At 38.2% G+C, this 21,014-nt stretch overlaps 2 protein-coding genes across 4 annotated transcripts in view; both read left to right on the top strand.

The window, feature by feature from the left end:
- LOC106052405 (protocadherin-11 X-linked-like) overlaps nucleotides 1–21,014 on the top strand; it is a 240,552-nt gene that overhangs the window by 4,395 nt on the left and 215,143 nt on the right. Inside the window, exon 1 of one of the 3 annotated variants that reach the window (XM_056034426.1) lies at nucleotides 11,048–11,065. The exons of the other annotated variants lie outside the window; for them this stretch is intronic. The gene's annotated coding sequence lies outside the window, so the exon portion shown is untranslated. Of the gene's footprint in view, nucleotides 1–11,047; nucleotides 11,066–21,014 lie in introns of those variants that run through there. 3 annotated transcript variants of the gene reach the window in all.
- Nucleotides 4,200–20,222, top strand: LOC129927118 (putative uncharacterized protein DDB_G0274535). Its single transcript, XM_056034341.1, has 2 exons — nucleotides 4,200–4,453; nucleotides 19,937–20,222. The coding sequence occupies exons 1-2, from the start codon at nucleotides 4,200–4,202 to the stop codon at nucleotides 20,220–20,222; spliced, it is 540 nt and encodes a 179-aa protein (XP_055890316.1).

Raw genomic sequence — 21,014 nt, 5'->3', positions numbered from 1 at the left:
AATTCTGAGGCATTTTGAAGAAAGTTATAAATGGTATTCTTACTAAATATTTATTTATATATGGAATAAAGTGGTTGGACTCTTCCGATGTCTTGAGCGCGTACCGCTCCATCCCCCTGCGACTGTTTTGTCCGTCTGTCTCTAGATTGTTTCCAACCCAACTAAACTATGAAATAAATCAATGTAAGACAGTAAGGGCAGTTAATTACCGAGAGTTGTGTCCCTGCTTCAGCACCAATATACTTTTATTCTGTAACAAGGTTGTCTTCACTTCACACGTACGTTATGAAATAAAGGTTTTGTCTGTTTGTCTTTTAAATAGGTGATTATATAACTACTTGCTATTAGTGCCACTAGAGTGATACGAGGCATGTTCCATTGAGGAGAATCATAGAACAAACGACTAGGAGACATACAATAAAGGGAAGTAAAAATATGAGAGATATATAGTAGGGAAAGGGGGGGGGAGATTCCCGGGTGACCTTCTGTTATGTCAGTCAGACCTACATGATAATTTGCAGGGCAGCCATTTTGAGCTCTGTATCATGGATAAGTGGAGACTAATGCCACTCAGGCATCTGGTCCACTTGTCAGAGGTCTAGAGTTTCATTAAATACCGGCTTCAAAGTTAGACGTAGATAGCAAGAGAAATCAAAGTAGAGAAATCAAGAATTCCATTAAAACGGCAAGCACCGAAGAGTTTGAGACCATAGAATTCACATTTTAGCCTAGATATTTTAGACTTTAGAGCTAATGCCAGAGAGTTTAGCCTAGATATTTTAGACTTTAGAGCTAATGCCAGAGAGTTTAGACTAGAAAGTATAGAATAAGAATCAACATTTGGAGTATCGACTAAAGAGCTCAGTTTAGAGAGTTTAAACTAGAGAGTTGTCAATTGTGTTTAGATTAGAGAATTCGGTTAAGAAATTTTTGTTAATATAGAGTTTACGCTAAGATGTTTAGTCAAGGGAGTAGGGCGTAGATAATGTAGAAAAGAGAATATTACCAAAAGAGTTTAGACTAGAGAGTTTCTTTAGTTTAGAGTGAAGAGTAGACAGAAATAAAAAAAAAAAACAATAAAAAGGAAAAATATCTAAAACACTAAACAGATTTGCTTTTTTTTTTAAATTAATAGGTCACCTTTAGTTGGGGATTCCGTTAATTAATGCTGGGCAAGCCAAGTTTTTGAATCAGGACTGGGTATAGAGATTGGAAAAGCAGCTATTGTATTTTTTCCTATTTGACTACAATAATGAAATGTCAAAAAAAAAAATAATAATAAAAGCCCTACTGAAAACCAGGTTTCACTACTGCCTCCAACGTGATTGTATTAGGTTCAACGTGATTGAAATAGGTTCAATGTGATTGTATTAGATTCAACGTGATTGTAATAGGTTCAACGTGATTGTATTAGGTTCAACGTGATTGAAATAGGTTCAATGTGATTGTATTAGATTCAACGTGATTGTAATAGGTTCAACATCTTCTTTGTCAAGAAATATGTATATTATCTTATTTAATACAGACGTTACTTCAAAAAAGAAGATGATTACGTCATGCATTTAGTCATGCATATTTACTATTAATGAGCTTGCTAATAAAAGGCACAGCGAACTAATGGCATTGCCCTAATAAAAAATTATTTTAAGCACATAGAAACTGTCACACATTCTGCCTGGTCTTGTTGTAGTCGCTATGGACTATCGCTATGGTCTCGGGTTTGAACCATGCCAACAGACGCCCACCTTAGTCCTGTGGAAGATTTGGTCTAGGTTTTGTATTTCTTCCACAATTCAAGGAACATTAAATTATTTTTTTAATTTCTGGGGGCTTTGAAATTTTCTCCCGAGACTGACAGTGGTGTGTATTTGTTAACATTTTTATGCCCCCCAAAAACAATCCGTTAAAGTACATTTAATTTTGCACGAATAGGCCAATAGAAGTGTCAAACATCAATTCACTGGTTAACGCTCGGGCGCTCTATCCTCTGGCCATCCACGTCATTACTCGAAAGATAAATCAGAAATCAATTATTCGCCCATAACTCCCTCCAAATAACTAGACGCAGTGCCGGCTCACACAATTTCTCTATTGTCTCTTCAATTTATCATCCCTGGCGACTCTCTCCTCTAACTACTTAAGTCAACCCCGTACCCGTGTCTCCCGAACCCGACTTTCTCTCCCCCCCCCCCCCCGCTAAATCCCCCTTCAATCCTAATTCATTCCCGCTACTCCCTCTATTCATTCACGAGCTTACCCCTCCCCCCCTACTCACTACCGCGGACCTCTCTTCCCTCTCCCGAGGTCAGCGTGAGTCCTGATACCCACGCTCGGTCGTCCATTTTGAGTCATTACATGTGCCTATATATTTTCCTTGCGACACACAAGAGCCAGTGAAACAGGTCCCATTCGTATTCATTATTATATTTTGGAAAGTGGTTGTGTGCGCGCGTGTGTGGGAAAAGATTTGGAAAGAAGGAAGAGTGTGAATAAAAAGGTTAGGAAGGGAAAAAAAGAGGATCAGATATAATCCTCATTCCCTGGTCCCCAAGTTCTCCCCCTTTGGACAGAGAACGTGAGGCAGTTTCCCGAGAGCAATGGTTTAGAAACACGCTTGGAAGGCAGCTTTCGCTTCTTTTCTCTCTCTATTTCTTTTCTCTCTCTATTTCTTTTCTCTCTATTTCTTTCTCTCTCTATTTCTTTTCTCTCTATTTCTTTTCTCTCTATTTCTTTTCTCTCTATTTCTTTTCTCTCTATTTCTTTTCTCTCTCTATTTCTTTTCTCTCTATTTCTTTTCTCTCTATTTCTTCTCTCTCTATTTCTTTTCTCTCTATTTCTTTTCTCTCTCTATTTCTTCTCTCTCTATTTCTTTTCTCTCTCCATTTCTTTCTTGTTCTCTTTGTTCTCTATTTTTTTACGATTTCCTCACTACTGTCTTGTTCTTCCCTACTGCCTTTCTCCTCTACATCTTTCTTTCAAATAGATTTCTCTCTCTCTCTCTCTCTCTCTCTCTCTCTCTCTCTCTTTCTCTCTTTCTTGTTCTCTTTTGATTACAGTTTTAAAACAAGCTTTGATGGAATTTTCATTTATTGTTCATTCCCGCTCTCTCTCTCTCTCTCTCGTTCTCTCTCTTTCTCTCCCTCTCTCTGTCTCTCTTTCTCTCTCTCGTTCTCTCTCTCTATTTCTGTCTCTCTTTCTGTCTCTTTCTTACCTCTTTCTCTCTCTCTCTGTCATTCTCTTTTTATCCCTCTCTCTTGCTCTCATTCGCTCTCTCATTCTCTTCCTTTCACTCTTTTTCTCTCTCTTTATCTCTTTCTCTCTCTGTCTTCAATTTTCTTTTCTTTTATTTTTGTGAATGTTTTCTTTTCCAATGTGTTTCTCGTCACTCTCTTTCATTCACACTCTTCTTTTTTTTTTTATCAACCATCACCATTGAGGTTTAATCTCACGGCTTTACCCTTATTTGTATTCTCTCCCCCCTCTCTCACCCTCTCTCTCCCCATCTCTCTCTCCCTCTCTCCCCCTCTCTCTTTCTCCCTCTCTCCCTCTCTCTCTCCCTCTCTCTCTCTCCTTCATTAATGGTATTCCACATTGTCTTTTCACCAGACAAGCTCAACTAGATCTGTTAGTCTGTTAGATCAAAGTAGTGGGCATACACCATGTGTTGTCTTCAACAGTCTTTGATCAGTAATCTTATTAGACGGAGACCAGAAGTTTAGAAGAACCGGAAGTAAAAAAAAACCTGATGGAAGTATTATGGGTTAGCTATTTGAACAAGATGGAAGGGGCAGGGAGAGAACGACCTTGAGCATTACAATTTCATGACACAAAACGTAGAAAAATAAGAAGAAAAAATGTTCAAATGACCTTGACATTAAGTAAGTGTTGTTGTTTTTTTGCCTCACTATATTTTTAGCAGAGACTTGTGGTGAGGGTTTAAGTTTTTAAGGGCACTTGTTGACTTGAAAGTCATCGTGGAAGAGGAGGCATGTGGAAGAGGAGGTATATTTTAGAAGAAGCATGTGGTAGAGGACGCAGAGGGTTAGTTAGGATTTTGTGTTCATTTGGGGGCCAGGGGCTTAACTTCTTTGTGGACCCCTGCATTTTGCGTAATATTTAATGTACAAAAAAAAATTGGGACCCGGAGGGATTTTTAAATTCTCCCCCCTCTCATTCTAGCTACGCTACTGAGAGGAGGTATGTGGAAGAGGAGGTATGTGGAAGAGGAGGTATGTGGAAGAGGAGGTATGTGGAAGAGGAGGCATGTGGAAGCGGAGGTATGTGGACGAGGAGGTATGTGGAAGAGGAGACATGTGGAAGAGGAGGCATGTGGAAGAGGAGGTATGTGGAAGAGGAGGTATGTGGAAGAGGAGGCATGTGGAAGAGGAGGCATGTGGAAGAGGAGGTATGTGGAAGAGGAGGTATGTGGAAGAGGAGGCATCTGGAAGAGGAGGTATGTGGTCTTGCTAGTAATATGACTTAAAACAAAAAAAGTCTTCAAATTAATACAAACATTTGATAACGAATAGCACTTGGAAATAAGGATCTCCATTTTTTTTTCAGTTACATTTCATAGAGTTAAAAATAGAACTCTTCTTTTATAATGTGTATTTCTTTGAAACAAAATCCCGCAGAGACACCTAGGTCAGCAAAGAAAAAAAATCAATTGAAAACAAAATGGCGATTTTTACCTCAGGGCGCCACGTGGTCGGATAGAAACAAATCTTAAAAGAAAACTTAAAACATTTTTTTTTCTCTATTTTGCTGTATTCTTACGTTTGGAGAAAACATTGTTTATGTTTGATCATTTATTTTCTCTTTAATGAGTCAACACTTGGTCAAAATCTCTGCGACTTTCAGGACTTCCAAGCTTCTAAAAAACAACAACACGCTTCTATAGTAACAAAAACTTGGGTCACTTTAAAAGTTCTGTGAAGCTGTTTTTATTTAGCTGTATGGAAGTAGTGCAGTGACCAACTCTGTTACAGCACTTTGGTTTCTTGTTTGGCGACCAACTCTGTTACAACACTTTGGTTTCTTGTTTGGCGAACATTAAAAACCTAGACGTGGCGTGTCACTTCATCTCTCAGGAAACACAAGACACAACAAAATGCAAATGGCTGACACTCTAGTAGAGAAAGGAATATGGCGCTGGTGGAAACAAAAACCAATGAAGTGGCAATAAACACACGGACACACACACACACACATATTTACATTGACACGCTTTATGTTAACTTATTTTAATCACTTATGCTGATCAGATCCACATTTTTTTCTTTTGTAAGTTCCTATGCAAGGGATTCCCAATCTATGGACCATGGGGTTTGATTCAGCCAGTGCTTCGAAGCTATGTGTATGCAGTCTGACCTGAAATGACCTGTAGTGGGAACCTTTAATGCCTGGTTGAATGTCTGAAGTAGTCAAGTTGGTAATACTAGGAATGTTGAATGTAGGTAGTATATTTGAAAGAGTAATATGATCAGAAGTTAAGAACATGTCACGCAGCTGATATATATTTAAGTTTTAGTTTATAACTAAATTAAGTTACTGTAAGATGCTTACCAATAAAATAGCGTGTCTTTATTTGAGTCGCTGTTTGACAATCGATTGAACGAAAGAGATAGAAATAACATGTAATTATAACCATTAGAGAATTCCCCTGACCACAGTGCACAATGAAGTGAGCTAACGAAGAAAAACTTTCTACCAACGCGATTCTATCCGTCTTTTTCCAATATCAATACGGTGGTACCAACTTTCTAGTGACGTCTTATGACCAGTGTAATGGTACGAGCTCAAACCTATTGGGAACGTACCGTGAGCCTGAAAAGTTTCTCAAACTTAAGAAGAGGACCAACCGTTCCGTTCTTTAACCGGCTTTATTTGATCGACACCTTTACTGTACGCAGGGGAAGTCGTGGAGATAATTGCAGCGCACTGAGTACTGGTGAACTAGCTTACACACCCCCCTAGCTTATTAGAGGCGCTGGACTCTGTTGAAGGGGCTTACAGACCCTTAGTTTATATGAGACACCGGACCCTGGTGGAGGTGCCCACAGTCTCTAACTTATTACAAGATGGTTAGTAACTTTTTTCCTTCGGTGGGGGGGGGGGGCATCACAAGTAAAATGTTGAGAAACACTGTTTACATGCTACGGACATTTCTTCACAAAATAAGATGCTATTTAGTCTCTTTAAGGTCAAAGGGGTACATAGTACAAAGTACAGAGAAAGGTTTGAACTCTGGTCGCGTGGCAGTTGAAATTGGCACTGACTTCAAACTTAAAAAAACAACCACATGATTTCCTCCTGACAACAACATTTTTTATTGAAACAGCGTCTCGTAATGAGGGTGGGGCGGGAGTGGCAGTGAGATAGTCACTTGACTTCTCGGTTTATTGTATTTCTATCACGACTGACCTATATACCAATAGAACGTACTTCAACTACTATGTACGTGCGTTGGGGGGGCGGGGGGAATAAAATCTCATAAATACAAGAAAAAAAAGAAACGCTTGTTCAACATCAATCATTTGATTGGCTGATTCGGTGTCATGTGATGCACCGGATTCAAACACTTGCATAAAACTCGATTACTTTGGGTAGTCGATACAGCCAGTATTGTCTCTAGGTCGGGGGGGGGGTATCTTATTCGGTTGAGCCGGCATCTTCTTAAGTTACATAGAGAAGGAATTCAACACCCACAGCCATTTTATTTAAAAAAAAAAGGGGGGGGTATAGGAAACGGACGTAAACATGTTTAAACTAACATATTTATATATGACTAGCTTAACACAGAATGTATTTGCGATACAATAATCATTTTACAATAAAAAAGGTTCAGCGCTCCAAAGTTTAGAACCTGGTTGAGCATTTTGTGATCGACTCTCCTTGCCATTGGATCTACAAGTCTACAGGCACAGACCGAATGACAAACTGCACCGCGGTAGTAATAACACCTTGCAACGGTAGCGGCAGTCAATCTGAGGCCGAATCAAAGGGAGACTATGCAATTATCGAATCGTTAACTGCTGACATTAGGGCCAGGGTTATCTCCCCACCTCGCTTCCTCCTTTCTCAGCATCGTATTTGTTTTCCTCTAGCGGCTCTTTGGTAAACTCTCTCTTCTGGGGGAAAAGTTGAGATGTGTCTTGTGCACACCGCCGCCATGACATATGAGGAATATTGTCAATACCTTGGAACAAAACAAGCTCCTGCCGCCCCTTTAGCTGACTTTGATGTCCTTAATAACATAGAGACATTTTTGTCTGGAGATTCGAATGACAAACAATTTATGTAGAGGGTTCAGACTGATGATTTGGTTTGTAAACCTCATTTGATTACAAGTAAGCTAGTGTACATCCTAATGACCACTTAAATCCTAACCCTGGTCGTGTTTCTGGCATGCTGGTTGAGGCGCTGGGCTTGCGAAGAGCGTGGTTTCGGGTAGAATCTCTCTGTAGAATGGGGTTTGAATTACGGAATTTTCAGGACACCCTTGCGTCCACTCGACTCTGATGAGAACCAGATATTAGTTGGGTCAAAGTAAAAGTGATGGGTCATTGTGCTGGCCGTATACCACTTTTGTGACACCTTCGCTTACAGTACAGTGTGTGTTTGCGTGTTTCTATGGTGACGGTGCAAGGAAGCTAGCGATTGGTTCTAAATGATGCAAGATAGGTGGCAGTGTCGTCTGCTGTGTGCGGTAGGACAGACAACTCCAGAACGTCAGACTGAAGAAGTGGTAGGCCAACTGTAGTGAGTTAGATTTTGTCCAGGATACCATTTTATATTCTTACTAAAGTGTACTACATTTATTTCATTTCATCACAAGTTGATTTTGTCTAAATTATAATTAAATTTATATTTAATATTGTTCACAAGGAGGTTATTCAAGTTGCTTCAAGTTTTATTAGTTAAGATATAATACGTCTACAGCGGTTTAGTTGTCTACTAGCAGTTTGGGGCTATAAACCAACGACCGGCAACAACATAGCTTATAATAATAATAATATCCTAATTTCATAACAATTTAGTTTTAAATAAATGTTTTCTTATCCACCTGCTGACATCTAGTGAAGGACAAAGAACTTATATCTATACCAAACATTATGTCATTTCGCTATGCGATCTAGTTAATATATATATATATACTAGACATATGTTACCCGCGACCCGCGGGTTTTTATTTGCGCATTACTTTCGATATAGTCACTGAGAGTGTTTTGTAAACAATTAAACAAAATAATAATGTAATAAGTAAAGCGAATGTGTCAATGTAAAAATAGTGTGAATGAAGCTATCAAATCAGAATAGCTAATAGGCTTAAATCTATTTTTTCAAATTAAAACATTTGCTTGTAGGCCTACATATATTTGATTAAAATATGAAATGAATAGACTTAATTTTGTATGTTCATGTGTTACAGTATACACTAATCTTGGCTTTATAGAGTTCATTCTGTGTTGCGCATGCGTGACCTTTTTTCTCGAATGAATATAGGCCTATCTCAACACGGCTACGCAGCTCTATTTAGCGAACAGCGAACGAATGTATTAAAAATGCTTTAGAAAAACAAATTTGAATGTTAATTTGATTAAAATATGAAATGAATGGACAATAATTAGTATGTTTATGTGTTAAAGCATAAAACTATCTTTGCGAAAAGAAGTTTTATCATCTTAGAGTTCAATAAGAGTTTTAGATCTGGGCCTAGGAATAGACTCAGTAGAGAGATGTGTTAATCACTGTTAATGTGTAACCATTTGGTAATGTCTAATGAAAGGATGTTCTCCAGACATTACCCGCGGCCTGCGGGTCTAAGTTTGTGTTTACTAATCTAGTGGATTGGATTTAGATGTATGTTAAACTTAACTAATGATCCTTTCAAGTTTTTCTCTTTCGCTACGAAAATAAAATTAGGTTTGAGAAAATGGGATTACCCGAAGTTGATACATTCTTATCTATTAAAAACGAAAAGAGCGATAGCTTTGTTCAATGAATGGGATTATAAAGTGAACAATTAAACGAAATAATTTTTAGTACGCGATTCATGAATGAATATAGATCTAGGCCTATCTCAACTCGGCTTCGCAGCTTTCGTAAACGAATGTAGCTTTAGAAAACCAAATTTGAATGTTTATTTGATCAAAATATGAAATGAATGGACTTCAATTAATATGTTTATATGTTAAAGTATAAAACTATCTTTGCGAAGAGAAGTTCTATCTGGGAGATTGATTAAAGTGCAATTATTTATTTTTTTTTGCCTTCCGTACGCTTGCACCTAGTTTGCTTATAATTTCGCTCATATTTCAAGGTTTGTTCTTGTGTTTTAGAATAGCTAAGAAATTTGCTGCATATTTTATATTTTCTTTTACTCATCTGACTTTAATGAGATTGAGATTATTATTTTGTTGTCTACATGTAGGACGTGTTTTATGAAGTGATTATAAAAATATCGCTCAAGAAAATACAATGTTTACAAAGCTTCTATCAACTCTCTCTGAATGGTACAAGGCTTGTACAAGCTGTTTCTGATGTTTCCCATTAACGGATCAAGTTTAAACTTCACACAATTATTCACTTTCGATTACAACACATCAATCAATAAAAAAAAAATTAACCAATTATTTGTATACTTAGTGATAATTAAATAATTGTATTATAAATAAATAAATATATAATGTAGTGCTTTTCCTTGCATTTCTTTTGATAGTTGACATGCTTAGCTAATGTCAGGCACTAGGAAGATAAAGTTAATAAACAAACTTTGTTTCATTCATTCTGCGAGGTCAAGACCTGGCGACACGGATCCACCTGGTGTCCGTGCTTCATATCATTATTTTCTAAGTGTCCAAACCAGGCGGCTGTTGCTTCGTTTGTTCTTCCTGACAGCATCTTCACGTGCGACATCTGCTGCTTGTCGAGTTTCTTGCAACAGCGACAACGAATTTTTTAAATAATGATTTTTTTTGTAATGTAAAAACTCCATCTCATTAACCTTCTCTCTCTCCACTTCCTAGGTTTTTTTTTGGTTTTTTTTTTTTTTTTACATAGAAATAGAAGCTCCCAAGTTTAGCTGAGATCACATTCACTCATGAGGCGAGTAATCAGAACAGACGTCAATGCTCCATACGTAGATTTAATATTAAAGTCGGTCCTAAAGTTTCTGGAGCCTGAAGCGAGATAAATATAGAAATAGAGACACTTTTTTCTTAAGTGTTATTTGAAACTAGAAAGTGAAGTTTAAATGTTGATTAGTAATAAGGACAAAACAAAGAAGGTAAAGACATTAATGTGATACTTTTGGAACAAAAACAATTCTATAAATATAAATGATTTCACAAAACGAGTTTTTTTTTATCATTTCTTTATTAGGGAGGGGAAGGGTGTAATGTTATACCAGAAGTAAAAAAAAGTGTGTTTATTTCTTCCGCTTGTATATAGTATCTGATTTCAGACAAAGAAACAACTTCTTACAGTAACTGTCATGTCAACTTTTTCAAGCATTACTAGTTTTGTTTTTGTTTTGGCCATATTATTTAGATAATAAGAAACATTGAAGTGAAATCAATTGTAAAAAAAAAATACAGCTTTGTTACAGCAACAGCAAGATTTGATAAAACAAAATGTCATTGCATTGCAACTAGTAATAACACTTTCATTAGATTAGATTATTTTATATCCGGTAAGTAATCACAATACATTGTAAATATCACTACCAATATTGATACTTCGTGCAGATATCAGTTTGGTTTGTCTAAAAGATTTAGATCTTGGCAGAATAAAAGAAAATATTTTTAATGTTGTCATGTAATAAAAACGCGTCGTCTGTTGCTAAGAATAACGGACATTTTTTCTTTCACTAGCAAGCCAATCTGACAAACATCTTGAATGACGTCATTTCCAGCATGTTCGATCCCTTACGAAGAAGGTTAAAAATAGCTCATAAAAAGTCCAGGGCTGCTAAAAATAAGTTTTACTTGTTACATTATTTCACTTCGAAACTAATATTGAAAGGTATTTTTTAAAAAGGGGGCAGGGAGAATGTATGTGCACAGTGAGTATTTATCCTGTTTTTATGATTCCCATCAGTGAGTTATTAATTCAATTTATTTATATATGGAATAATACTTTGTGCTGGTTTATTTCGTTAATTAAGTTTGTGCAAATAAATGAATTATTATTCTTCAAATGATCTGTTGTTGTTTCTTACATTCTATTTCAAACAACGGATCCTACACTATGGCTTGGGTGTTTGCGTCACGAGACACAAATCTAGTTGACCCATACAGTGTCACCGTATCTACCTGACCTGAACCAAGAAACAAGAGACGCCGATAGAATCACGTGACTCTTGTGGCTCTCTCGGATGTCATTGTTATTATTATTTCATTATTATTATTATAGCTTTTAATATAACCTCGAGCCCCCCTTCTAGGTAGCCAAGCCAAGCCAAGTTTAAGCGCACTTGGCCTCTCGACCACGCTTCCTGCATTATTATTAGAATTGAGACTATTTTCATTGTAAGTACTCCTTTTTGCGAGTTTCAGCGTGTATCTGAAGATTATGTCAAAAGTACTATTTTGAATATGCCAAATAAGTCATGTGACCTTGATCCCATTCCAACCTCCTTGCTCCTTGAATGTTTAGATGAGCTTGTACCTACAATTACCAACATTGTGAACTCTTCACTGACTTCAGGCATTGTACCACAGCAATTTAAGCATGCACTTGTCAGGCCCTTATTAAAGAAATCCAGTCTTGACCCGGAATGTCTAAAAAACTATCGCCCGGTTTCAAATCTTCCCTTCCTGTCAAAGCTTCTGGAGCGCATCGTGTTAGTGCAAATTCTTTCTCATCTTGAACAGTACTGTCTCTTGGAAGAATTTCAATCTGCATATAGGAAGTGCCGTAGCACAGAGACAGCAGTGGTCAGGGTACTAAACGACTTACTTCACAATTCCGACAAAGGCCACATATCAATTCTTTCTATGCTGGACTTGTCCGCAGCCTTTGATACGCTAGACCATGAAATTATGATGGCCAGATTCTCTGCAACTTTTGGTTTAGCAGGAGTCGTCCTAAAGTGGCTTGGATCCTACCTGACGGAACGCACCCAAAGTGTCGTTGTTAGCGGGACGGAATCAACAAGCTTACTTTTGAAGTACGGAGTACCCCAAGGATCAGTTCTAGGCCCAGTACTGTTCACTATGTACACATATCCACTCAGCGGTGTCATACGGCCAACCGGCATCTTATACCATTTCTTTGCCGATGACTCACAGTTATACGATTCATCAGTACCCTCAGAGGTGTCGCATCTGGCAGAGAAAATCAGTAGTACCGTTGCAAGGGTGAGCGATTGGATGGTTGAAAATAAACTCAAGATGAACGAAGACAAGACAGAAATAATTAAGATTGGCACTAGGAACAATGTCTCAAAAGTTGAAAGCACAGATTCTCTCTTTATCACGAACTGCCATGTTCCTTTTGTCCATGTAGTGCGGAATCTTGGAGTTTTCTTCGACTCAACACTATCTTTCGACCCACACATAAATCAGCTCTGCAAAGGTCTTTATCTGCAGCTGCGCAGATTAGGCCAGATCCGACCATATTTAACAACGGAGTCAACAAAAACGCTAGCTGTGGCATTCATACTCTCCCGCCTTGACTACTGCAACGCCGTGCTAGCAGGTATACCTGATGACAAAATAGCCAAACTGCAACGTATACAGAACAACGCCGCTCGAATAGTCCTTAAAAAAACTAGACAAGATTCTGCTACTACGCTCTTGCGCACGCTCCATTGGCTTCCCGTGAAAGCGAGAATCGATTACAAGGTCGCCACACTTTGTCATCAGTGTATATATAACAATGAGATGCCCTTGTACCTTAGCGAACTGATTACTCCATATGTCCCCCAGAGAACCCTGCGCTCAATGGACTCAACGCTTTTAGTAGTGCCACGTTTCTCCCTCAAAAGCTACGGTCTGCGTGCTTTTTCAGTTCACGGACCAAAGGTTTGGAACTCACTCCCCATTGATCTCAGACAGACAACATGCTATACCACTTTTAAGAAGAACATTAAGACCTACTTGTTTAAAACTTTTTTAGATTAACTGTTATTCTAACAGTTGTGTCTATGTTTGTAATGTTGTTACAGCGCCTTGAGCCTACATTTTGTTTGTTAACAGCGCTTTATAAATAAAATTATTATTATTATTATTAAGTATGTTGTTGTTTTTTTAATTTGTAATCATGAGCGTATATTTCATTCTCCGGCAAATAATATTTGACCGTACCTACTCACTTCTGTCTAAAATAATTAAGTTTAGAAATGTCATTGTCTGGTCCGAACTATTTTCTCATCCACTATATGCCATTCAGTACTATTTTTTTATAGCCAGAAGTGAAGGGGAAATAACCACTGCACCTAGCTGCTCTAAAGGGAGAGCAACACAAATTACAAACTACTCTAAGAGACTAAGTAACGAACTGAACTACCAATATTTTGTTTTCCTCCTACATCTACTCAGATTTTTTTTTTCTCTGTTTTTGGTCACAAGTTCATCAAGAAAATGGCGTAAAACCCTTTCTCTCCACAGTAAAATACAGCCTGGGGCTAGTAATCGGTCAGCAGGCCAACTCTCCAGTGTCCGTTGGTCTGTAGTGTGTGGACAAGAAGATAGAAATGTTGGTCAGGCGAAGGGGAAATAATGGCTGATGTGTAAGAAATGTTGGTATCCGGTTGTTGTTCTTGATACTGTTGACTCAAAAATATGGCAAGAGTTCCTTAGCGAGTCCCTAGGGGAGGATAACTCTTCCAATCTTGTCAAGTATTAAAATACTATTCAACCTTAGTGAGGTGAGATCTATATCAATCGAATATTCCTATTTAGCTAGAGTAACACCATTAGTAACAAGGTTACAAAGACAGTTTGTGTGGAAACACAAACTCAAAATCTGCCCCCGAAGTGGTTCACCCAGGCAGGCTTGAATATTTTCAGAAAAAACATCAGAATGAAATTCTATCAAAGACAAATGACAGAGAAGAATGGAGAAAGAAGGTTGACAGATCTTGTGTGGTGCCCCAGCGGTCCAGTAGACTAAGGGATAGGTGAAAGTGAATGTCAATTTGGATGTGAACCTGGCCTAACTGATGTCTTATAATGAATATCTATTTGATCTAATTGTTTTGTAAAGGGTCAATCTCTTATTCAAATTCTTAAGAAAAAAACATTTCCGTAAAAGAAATTTTAAAAAATTCCTTTAGTTAAGTGTACTATTATGAAATATACATACCGCAGTTCACGCGATAATATGAAAAACTATTTATTAATTGTTGTTTTAAATTATGTCCAACTCATATGCATAATCGGAACTTTGAATGGTCTAAAATATTATGGTGTCAGATTTTCACTATCTTTTCTAGTTTACGAGATCTAAACGGGACGGACGGACAAACTGACAGACGGACGTACAGACATTCCACTAAAACTAAAAGCGTCTTTTTCCCTTTCGGGGGCCGCTAAAAACACTAAACTTAAAAACACAGACAGAAGACTGAAAATTAGCTATAATAAAAGGTTAAAGCATAGTTCTCAAGCACAAAAACAACATACAGAAATACTCTGAAAGACACAAAGCCTATTCCATTTGTTTGGACATATCTTAACAAGTGCTCCTTCTTCTTCAGTAACGTTAGAGCATGGTACGGGTTGCCTGAATCAACCAGGAAAATCAATGACTTTGTGCAGAGTTTAAGTTTGTAATCAACATGCACGGCTAGAATGACATGGATATTTGTAGGATGTAGTGTAGGATATAGTGGAGGATATCGTTCACTTCAGTTAAGACGTCTATTAATTCTAGGATAAGTTATTGTACATCTGCACCAGTTTCTGGGTAGTCTGCTCCGCTTCTGCAGTTAAGAGAAATGAAAGGTTGGGTTGCAATATACAATGTATGCGTACGATTCAAAGTTCAATATATCTGGAGAATAACAATAGTTCCGTATACCTGCAAGTTGATCTGGTTTCTTAGCATTTCTATGCAAAAATGCAACGATTAATTAAAATTTTCATTTGTATCTAGGTTGTATGTATTTTAAAAAAATCTAGTTAGGAAAATATAGTAAAAAGAAATTTCAAAGTAATTTAGGGGGGAGGGACCGGAAGTACGAAATAAACTCTCAAGGACTTACACCAACTTATTTAGTTTTAAGCTTTTTTTTTCCCGCTTCTCGACTGCGTGCTAAGTCTCAGAGCACAGCCTTACTTCCCTAGTGGCGAGATAGTGTGGGGGGTGAGCTGAAGGAGTGGGTGGTGGGCCGAGGAAGTGGGCTGAGGTTGGACTAACTGGCAATTATAATCACGTTCACTATCCAGACAATCTTCAATCAACGATGACGTCATTGAGGGTAACCATGAAGTTGTCTAGCCCGGTGCTTCTCCAAGATGCAAGACCGGTACCGGCACGCCAGTCCACCGTTCCAGTGATCTGTTTCAATGAATCTACAGTACTCACGTCGGCTCCACCCCCCACCCCCTTTCCCCACCCCTTGCCCCACGTACCTCATCTCCAAGGTACCCTTACCTTCAATAGTTAATAATTTGAAGACATACATTTGGGTCCTCATAGGGAAAAACATTTGAGACTCGCTGGTCTGGACATTTTCAGACTGACAATAGAAAGTACGTTCCCGCCAAATCGAGGACCCCCCTCCCTCTTACATCTTCCTTTCAGTTTTTTGTTTCTCTAAGTAAGATTTTTAAAAAACGTGGATCCGTCTCTCCTGGGTATGATTTATCGAGGACTGAATAGCATTGGCGTCCATCTTGCTTCTAAGTAGATAGGGCGGTTCCAGGCTGTTACGCGTCAATGCCCCTGTGAAGACTCTGGGCAAGATGATCTGGGTCTTTGGGTAGCTGTACAGACTTAATGTCCGAGTGATATGTCCGTCTGGTAGTTTGAAGTTGGTCGTGGAAAAAATTCTGTCTAACTCAATGGTATTGGCCTGCTGCATTACAACTTTTAGAGCAATGGTAGAAATGTTCTATTGTGTTAGAAGTGGACGAGACCAAAATTGTCTATTACATTAGAAATGTCGACATCATGGCTCTTTACGTTAGGATTAACTATACCATTGTCTATGACATTAAAAGTGATGATAATAATGTCTATAACATTAGATATTTCCTAGTTCCCATGTGACGATACTATCGCTCTATACATTAGAACCTTTACATAAGGATTAAACGATATCATTGTCTATAACATTTAATGTGTCTTTAACGATACTATAGTCTATCACATTTAGTGTGTCTATAACGATACTATAGTCTATCACATTTAGTGTGTCTATAACGATACTATTGTGTATTACATGTAGTGTGTTTATAACGATACTATTGTCTATTACATGTAGTGTGTCTATAACGATACTATAGTCTATTACATTTAGTGTGTCTATAACGATACTATAGTCTATTACATGTAGTGTGTCTATAACGATACTATAGTCTATTACATTTAGTGTGTCTATAGTATTCGAAATGACGATACTACTGTTCAGTACATTTGAAATATCGATACCATCGTTTTTTTACCTTTGGAATGACGATACTGAAGTTTATTTTGAGATGTGACCTTTTTATCAGTATTTAATATCCACAGATTAAACAACTAAAAAGAAAAGTTTAAGGATACATTAAACATCTGCCTCTGGACTTGTAACTTTGCTCCGCGACTGGTGTACTTTTGTAACGCTCTGAAATCTTCCGAGTATATCCGAAAGTTTAAAGTTTGTGTTCCAATGTCTAGTTGTCTGATGTGGTGTGTTCCAAAGTCTAGTTGTCTGACGTGGTGTGTTCCAATGTCTAGTTGTCTGACGTGGTGTGTTCCAATGTCTAGTTGTCTGACGTGGTGTGTTCCAATGTCTAGTTGTCTGATGTGGTGTGTTCCAATATCTAGTTGTCTGATGTGGTGTGTTCCAATATCTAGTTGTCTGATGTGGTGTGTTCCAATATCTAGTTGTCTGATGTGGTGTGTTCCAATGTCTAGTTGTCTGAAGTGGTGTGTTCCAATGTCTAGTTGTCTGACGTGGTGTGTTCCAAGTCTAGTTGTCTGACGTGGTGTGTTCAAATGTCTAGTTGTCTGATGTGGTGTGTTCCAATGTCTAGTTGTCTGACGTGGTGTGTTCCAAGTCTAGTCTGACGTGGTGTGTTCCAATGTCTAGTTGTCTGACGTGGTGTATTCCAAGTCTAGTCTGACGTGGTGTGTTCCAATGTCTAGTTGTCTGACGTGGTGTGTTCCAATGTCTAGTTGTCTGATGTGGTGTGTTTTAATGTCTAGTTGTCTGATGTAGTGTGTTCCAAGTCTAGTTGTCTGATGTGGTGTGTTCCAAGTCTGGTTGTCTGATGTGGTGTGTTCCAAAGTCTAGTTGTCTGATGTGGTGTGTTCCAAGTCTAGTTGTCTGACGTGGTGTGTTCCAATGTCTATTTGTCTGATGTGGTGTGTTCAAATGTCTAGTTGTCTGATGTGGTGTGTTCCAATATCTAGTTGTCTGACGTGGTGTGTTCCAATGTCTAGTTGTCTGATGTGGTGTGTTCCTAGTCTAGTTGTCTGATGTGGTGTGTTCCAAGTCTGGTTGTCTGATGTGGTGTGTTCCAAATTCTAGTTGTCTGATGTGGTGTGTTCCAAATCTAGTTATCTGACGTGGTGTGTTCCAAGTATAGTTGTCTGATGTGGTGTGTTCCAATGTCTAGTTGTCTGATATGATGTGTTTCAATATCTAGTTGTCTGATGTGGTGTGTTCCAATGTCTAGTTGTCTGATGTGGTGTGTTTCAATGTCTAGTTGTCTGATGTGGTGTGTTCCAATGTCTAGTTGTCTGATGTGGTGTGTTCCAATGTCTAGTTGTCTGATGTGGTGTGTTCAAATGTCTAGTTGTCTGATGTGGTGTGTTCCAATGTCTAGTTGTCTGACGTGGTGTGTTCCAAGTCTAGTCTGACGTGGTGTGTTCCAATGTCTAGTTGTCTGACGTTGTGTGTTCCAAGTCTAGTCTGACGTGGTGTGTTCCAATGTCTAGTTGTCTGATGTGGTGTGTTCCAATGTCTAGTTGTCTGATGTGGTGTGTTCCAATGTCTAGTTGTCTTATGTGGTGTGTTCCAAGTCTAGTTGTCTGATGTGGTGTGTTCCAAAGTCTAGTTGTCTGATGTGGTGTGTTCCAAGTCTAGTTGTCTGACGTGATGTGTTCCAAGTATAGTTGTCTGATGTGGTGTGTTCCAATATCTAGTTGTCTGACATGGTGTGTTCCAATGTCTAGTTGTCTGATGTGGTGTGTTCAAATGTCTAGTTGTCTCATGTGGTGTGTTCCAATATCTAGTTGTCTGACGTGGTGTGTTCCAATGTCTAGTTGTCTGATGTGGTGTGTTCAAATGTCTAGTTGTCTGATGTGGTGTGTTCCAATATCTAGTTGTCTGACGTGGTGTGTTCCAATGTCTGGTTGTCTGATGTGGTGAGCCTTTAAAAAATCATTTTTTTGTGTGCGTTTAATATCTAAGATAAAATAATTTCATTTGACCAAGTTAAATGGAAATTTAATTTGACTACATTATTACAAATTCAGTGTTTTGCAATTGCTGTATATGAAACGTGGATAGATTTATATTGAAAGTTTGAAGTAACACTGTGGTGGTATAGTTACCATATGTTTGTGTTACGTCGTGAGAATGTGTTCACAACATTGATTTAGTGTGCTACTTTCCAAGTCTCTTTGGTCAGTTCATGTGTCGTTCTAGTTGAATAAAGCCTTGTTTTAGGTTACTCTTCTTTATTTCTTATCATGTTCAACAATCCACACGGATTAAAGTTCACTGTCTACAATGACAACGAATATTTGGAAAGCATTGCTTTAGTTACAATACACACATGTTAATGTCAAATAGAGAGCAGGGAGGGTGATCACATGATAGGGTAGTACCTTCTGTCACTTCCTCCAGGCTTGAACTCAATCAATGAGGGCAGTCTGTCGAGTACCCTAGAACCACATCCTGCCCCGTCAGTCAAAGACGTATAGTTATCCCATGACCTCCTTTCACTAGTTAAGGTCTGATAGAGAGACAGAGGAGTAGGGTTTTTAGTAACTTTACTACATAGAAAAAGGAAGGGGGGAAGAAAGACAATGCAGCAAAAATAGTTTTTTTGAAACTCTCTGAAGCAAGAATGACTCCGTAGAGAAAGGTTGTGCTTGTGTGTAGGAATGAGGACAAAACATTACTCATCATGGCAGGTCTCAAAGTGCTGTAAGTATTCAGCATAAGGCAGCCAATGGGTCGATTTGAAATAGAGCAAATAACTGACTTATTTCTAGGCAAGGGAATTTTATAAACGTTTTAGTCTCCGGGTGGTGTGAAAGTATTCATGTTAGCAAACCACATTGGTGCTGACCTAGTTACATGGCGATTAACATCTTTTTTTTTCACATTATTGTCCTTTTTATCATTTTCTTCCAACTTAACATCCTGACAAAGATTGCTGGAGATAAACACAAAACAAACAAAGTCTGCTGCTGGCTCTAGTGTCACTATCACAGTTACATACTTAGACAATGTGCTCTAGTGTCACTATCACAGTTACATACTTAGACAATGTGAAAATAACCCAAATGGTTCGGTGCTTCTAAAATTATTTGTAAATGTAAAGCTCGCTTTCTACAGCGAACTACGTATTAGAATTTAGAAACTGTAGATTGTAAGAAATGTCATCACCCGCTGACAGTCTTTTGTCTCGACCGAAAAGTGTCCCTCAAATTGCCTACTCAAACTAAGCTACTAACGACTACTCCTTACCCTTCAACCCAAATATTCCTCTATACTTTTTTTTTCAAAATAAATAATAAAAAAAAGCTTCAACAACATCATTTGCAGCAACAGATGCAAAAACAACAACAGGAACAGCAACAAAAACAGTAATAGCAAAAACCACCACCATCCCAACAACAACAACAGCAGCAGCAGCACCAGTAATAACAGTAACAATAAAAGCAGCAGTAAAGGAGAAGCAACAATAATATATACAACATCAACAACAGCATCAATAACAGCAACAAAAGAAAACAGCAGCAAGAGCAACAACAGCAACAGCAGCGACGGCAGCAACAATAACTGCTACAACTATCAGAAGATGTGTATGTTATTGAATGGATTCTCATGATCTTCGGGCAGTCTTAGGGTCAATGTATGTCCAAGTTCTTACCGTGTGACAAAAGCACCAATGGATACATCTGGATAGTATTGAATTCAGTAAGATGAGCAGATATGAGAATGAATTTTAAAAAATGAATTACAAACATGAATATTTCATTGATGCATGTCAACGTGACCTGTACAGATGATGTAATCAGGTCATCTTACAAAGATGGAGATGTATTCAAGGCTTGCCGTGTTAAGTATGTAAATGCGATAGTTATGCTCATCCGGGCAGCATACTTTCATTTCTTTGTTTGTTTTGGAGTTTTTTCCAGCAATCTTGTCAAGAAAAGTTTCACAAAACCAGAAGGTCATTCTTTCAATGTCTCCTTAATCTGTTCAGACTCTTCCAGTATTGTAGTACAGACCCAAACTTTAAGGAATGTTTTGTGTGTCACGACTTCCGGTTCTGGCAGACGACAAAGTTAGCACGTGAAACATTTTGAAGTCCAGACAATTGTTTTGTAAACAGTAATAGAAATAGTCAACTGACAAGAAAAAAAAATAGGCAGAATGGCCCATATTGTTACATTGATACACTAAAATTATAATGACAGGCTAGAGTTGTTAGTTTATCTAGAGTTGTCAGCGATGTCAATTTCAAGCTGAAATTCAAACTTCAGATGCACGTTATTTCTGAAAGAAAGAAATTCGGCCTTCAAACCCTCTAGTAAAATTGCTCATTCCCACGAGCATGTGAACATAAGCCATTACGCAAGAAAGCCAAACACACAGCATGTGACTACCATGTCACATA

Source organism: Biomphalaria glabrata, chromosome 7, assembly GCF_947242115.1.
Source record: "Biomphalaria glabrata chromosome 7, xgBioGlab47.1, whole genome shotgun sequence".
Lineage (NCBI taxonomy): Eukaryota > Metazoa > Mollusca > Gastropoda > Planorbidae > Biomphalaria > Biomphalaria glabrata.
The sequence above is the reverse complement of the archived record's forward strand: the minus strand, read 5'-3'. Positions and strand labels throughout refer to the sequence as shown.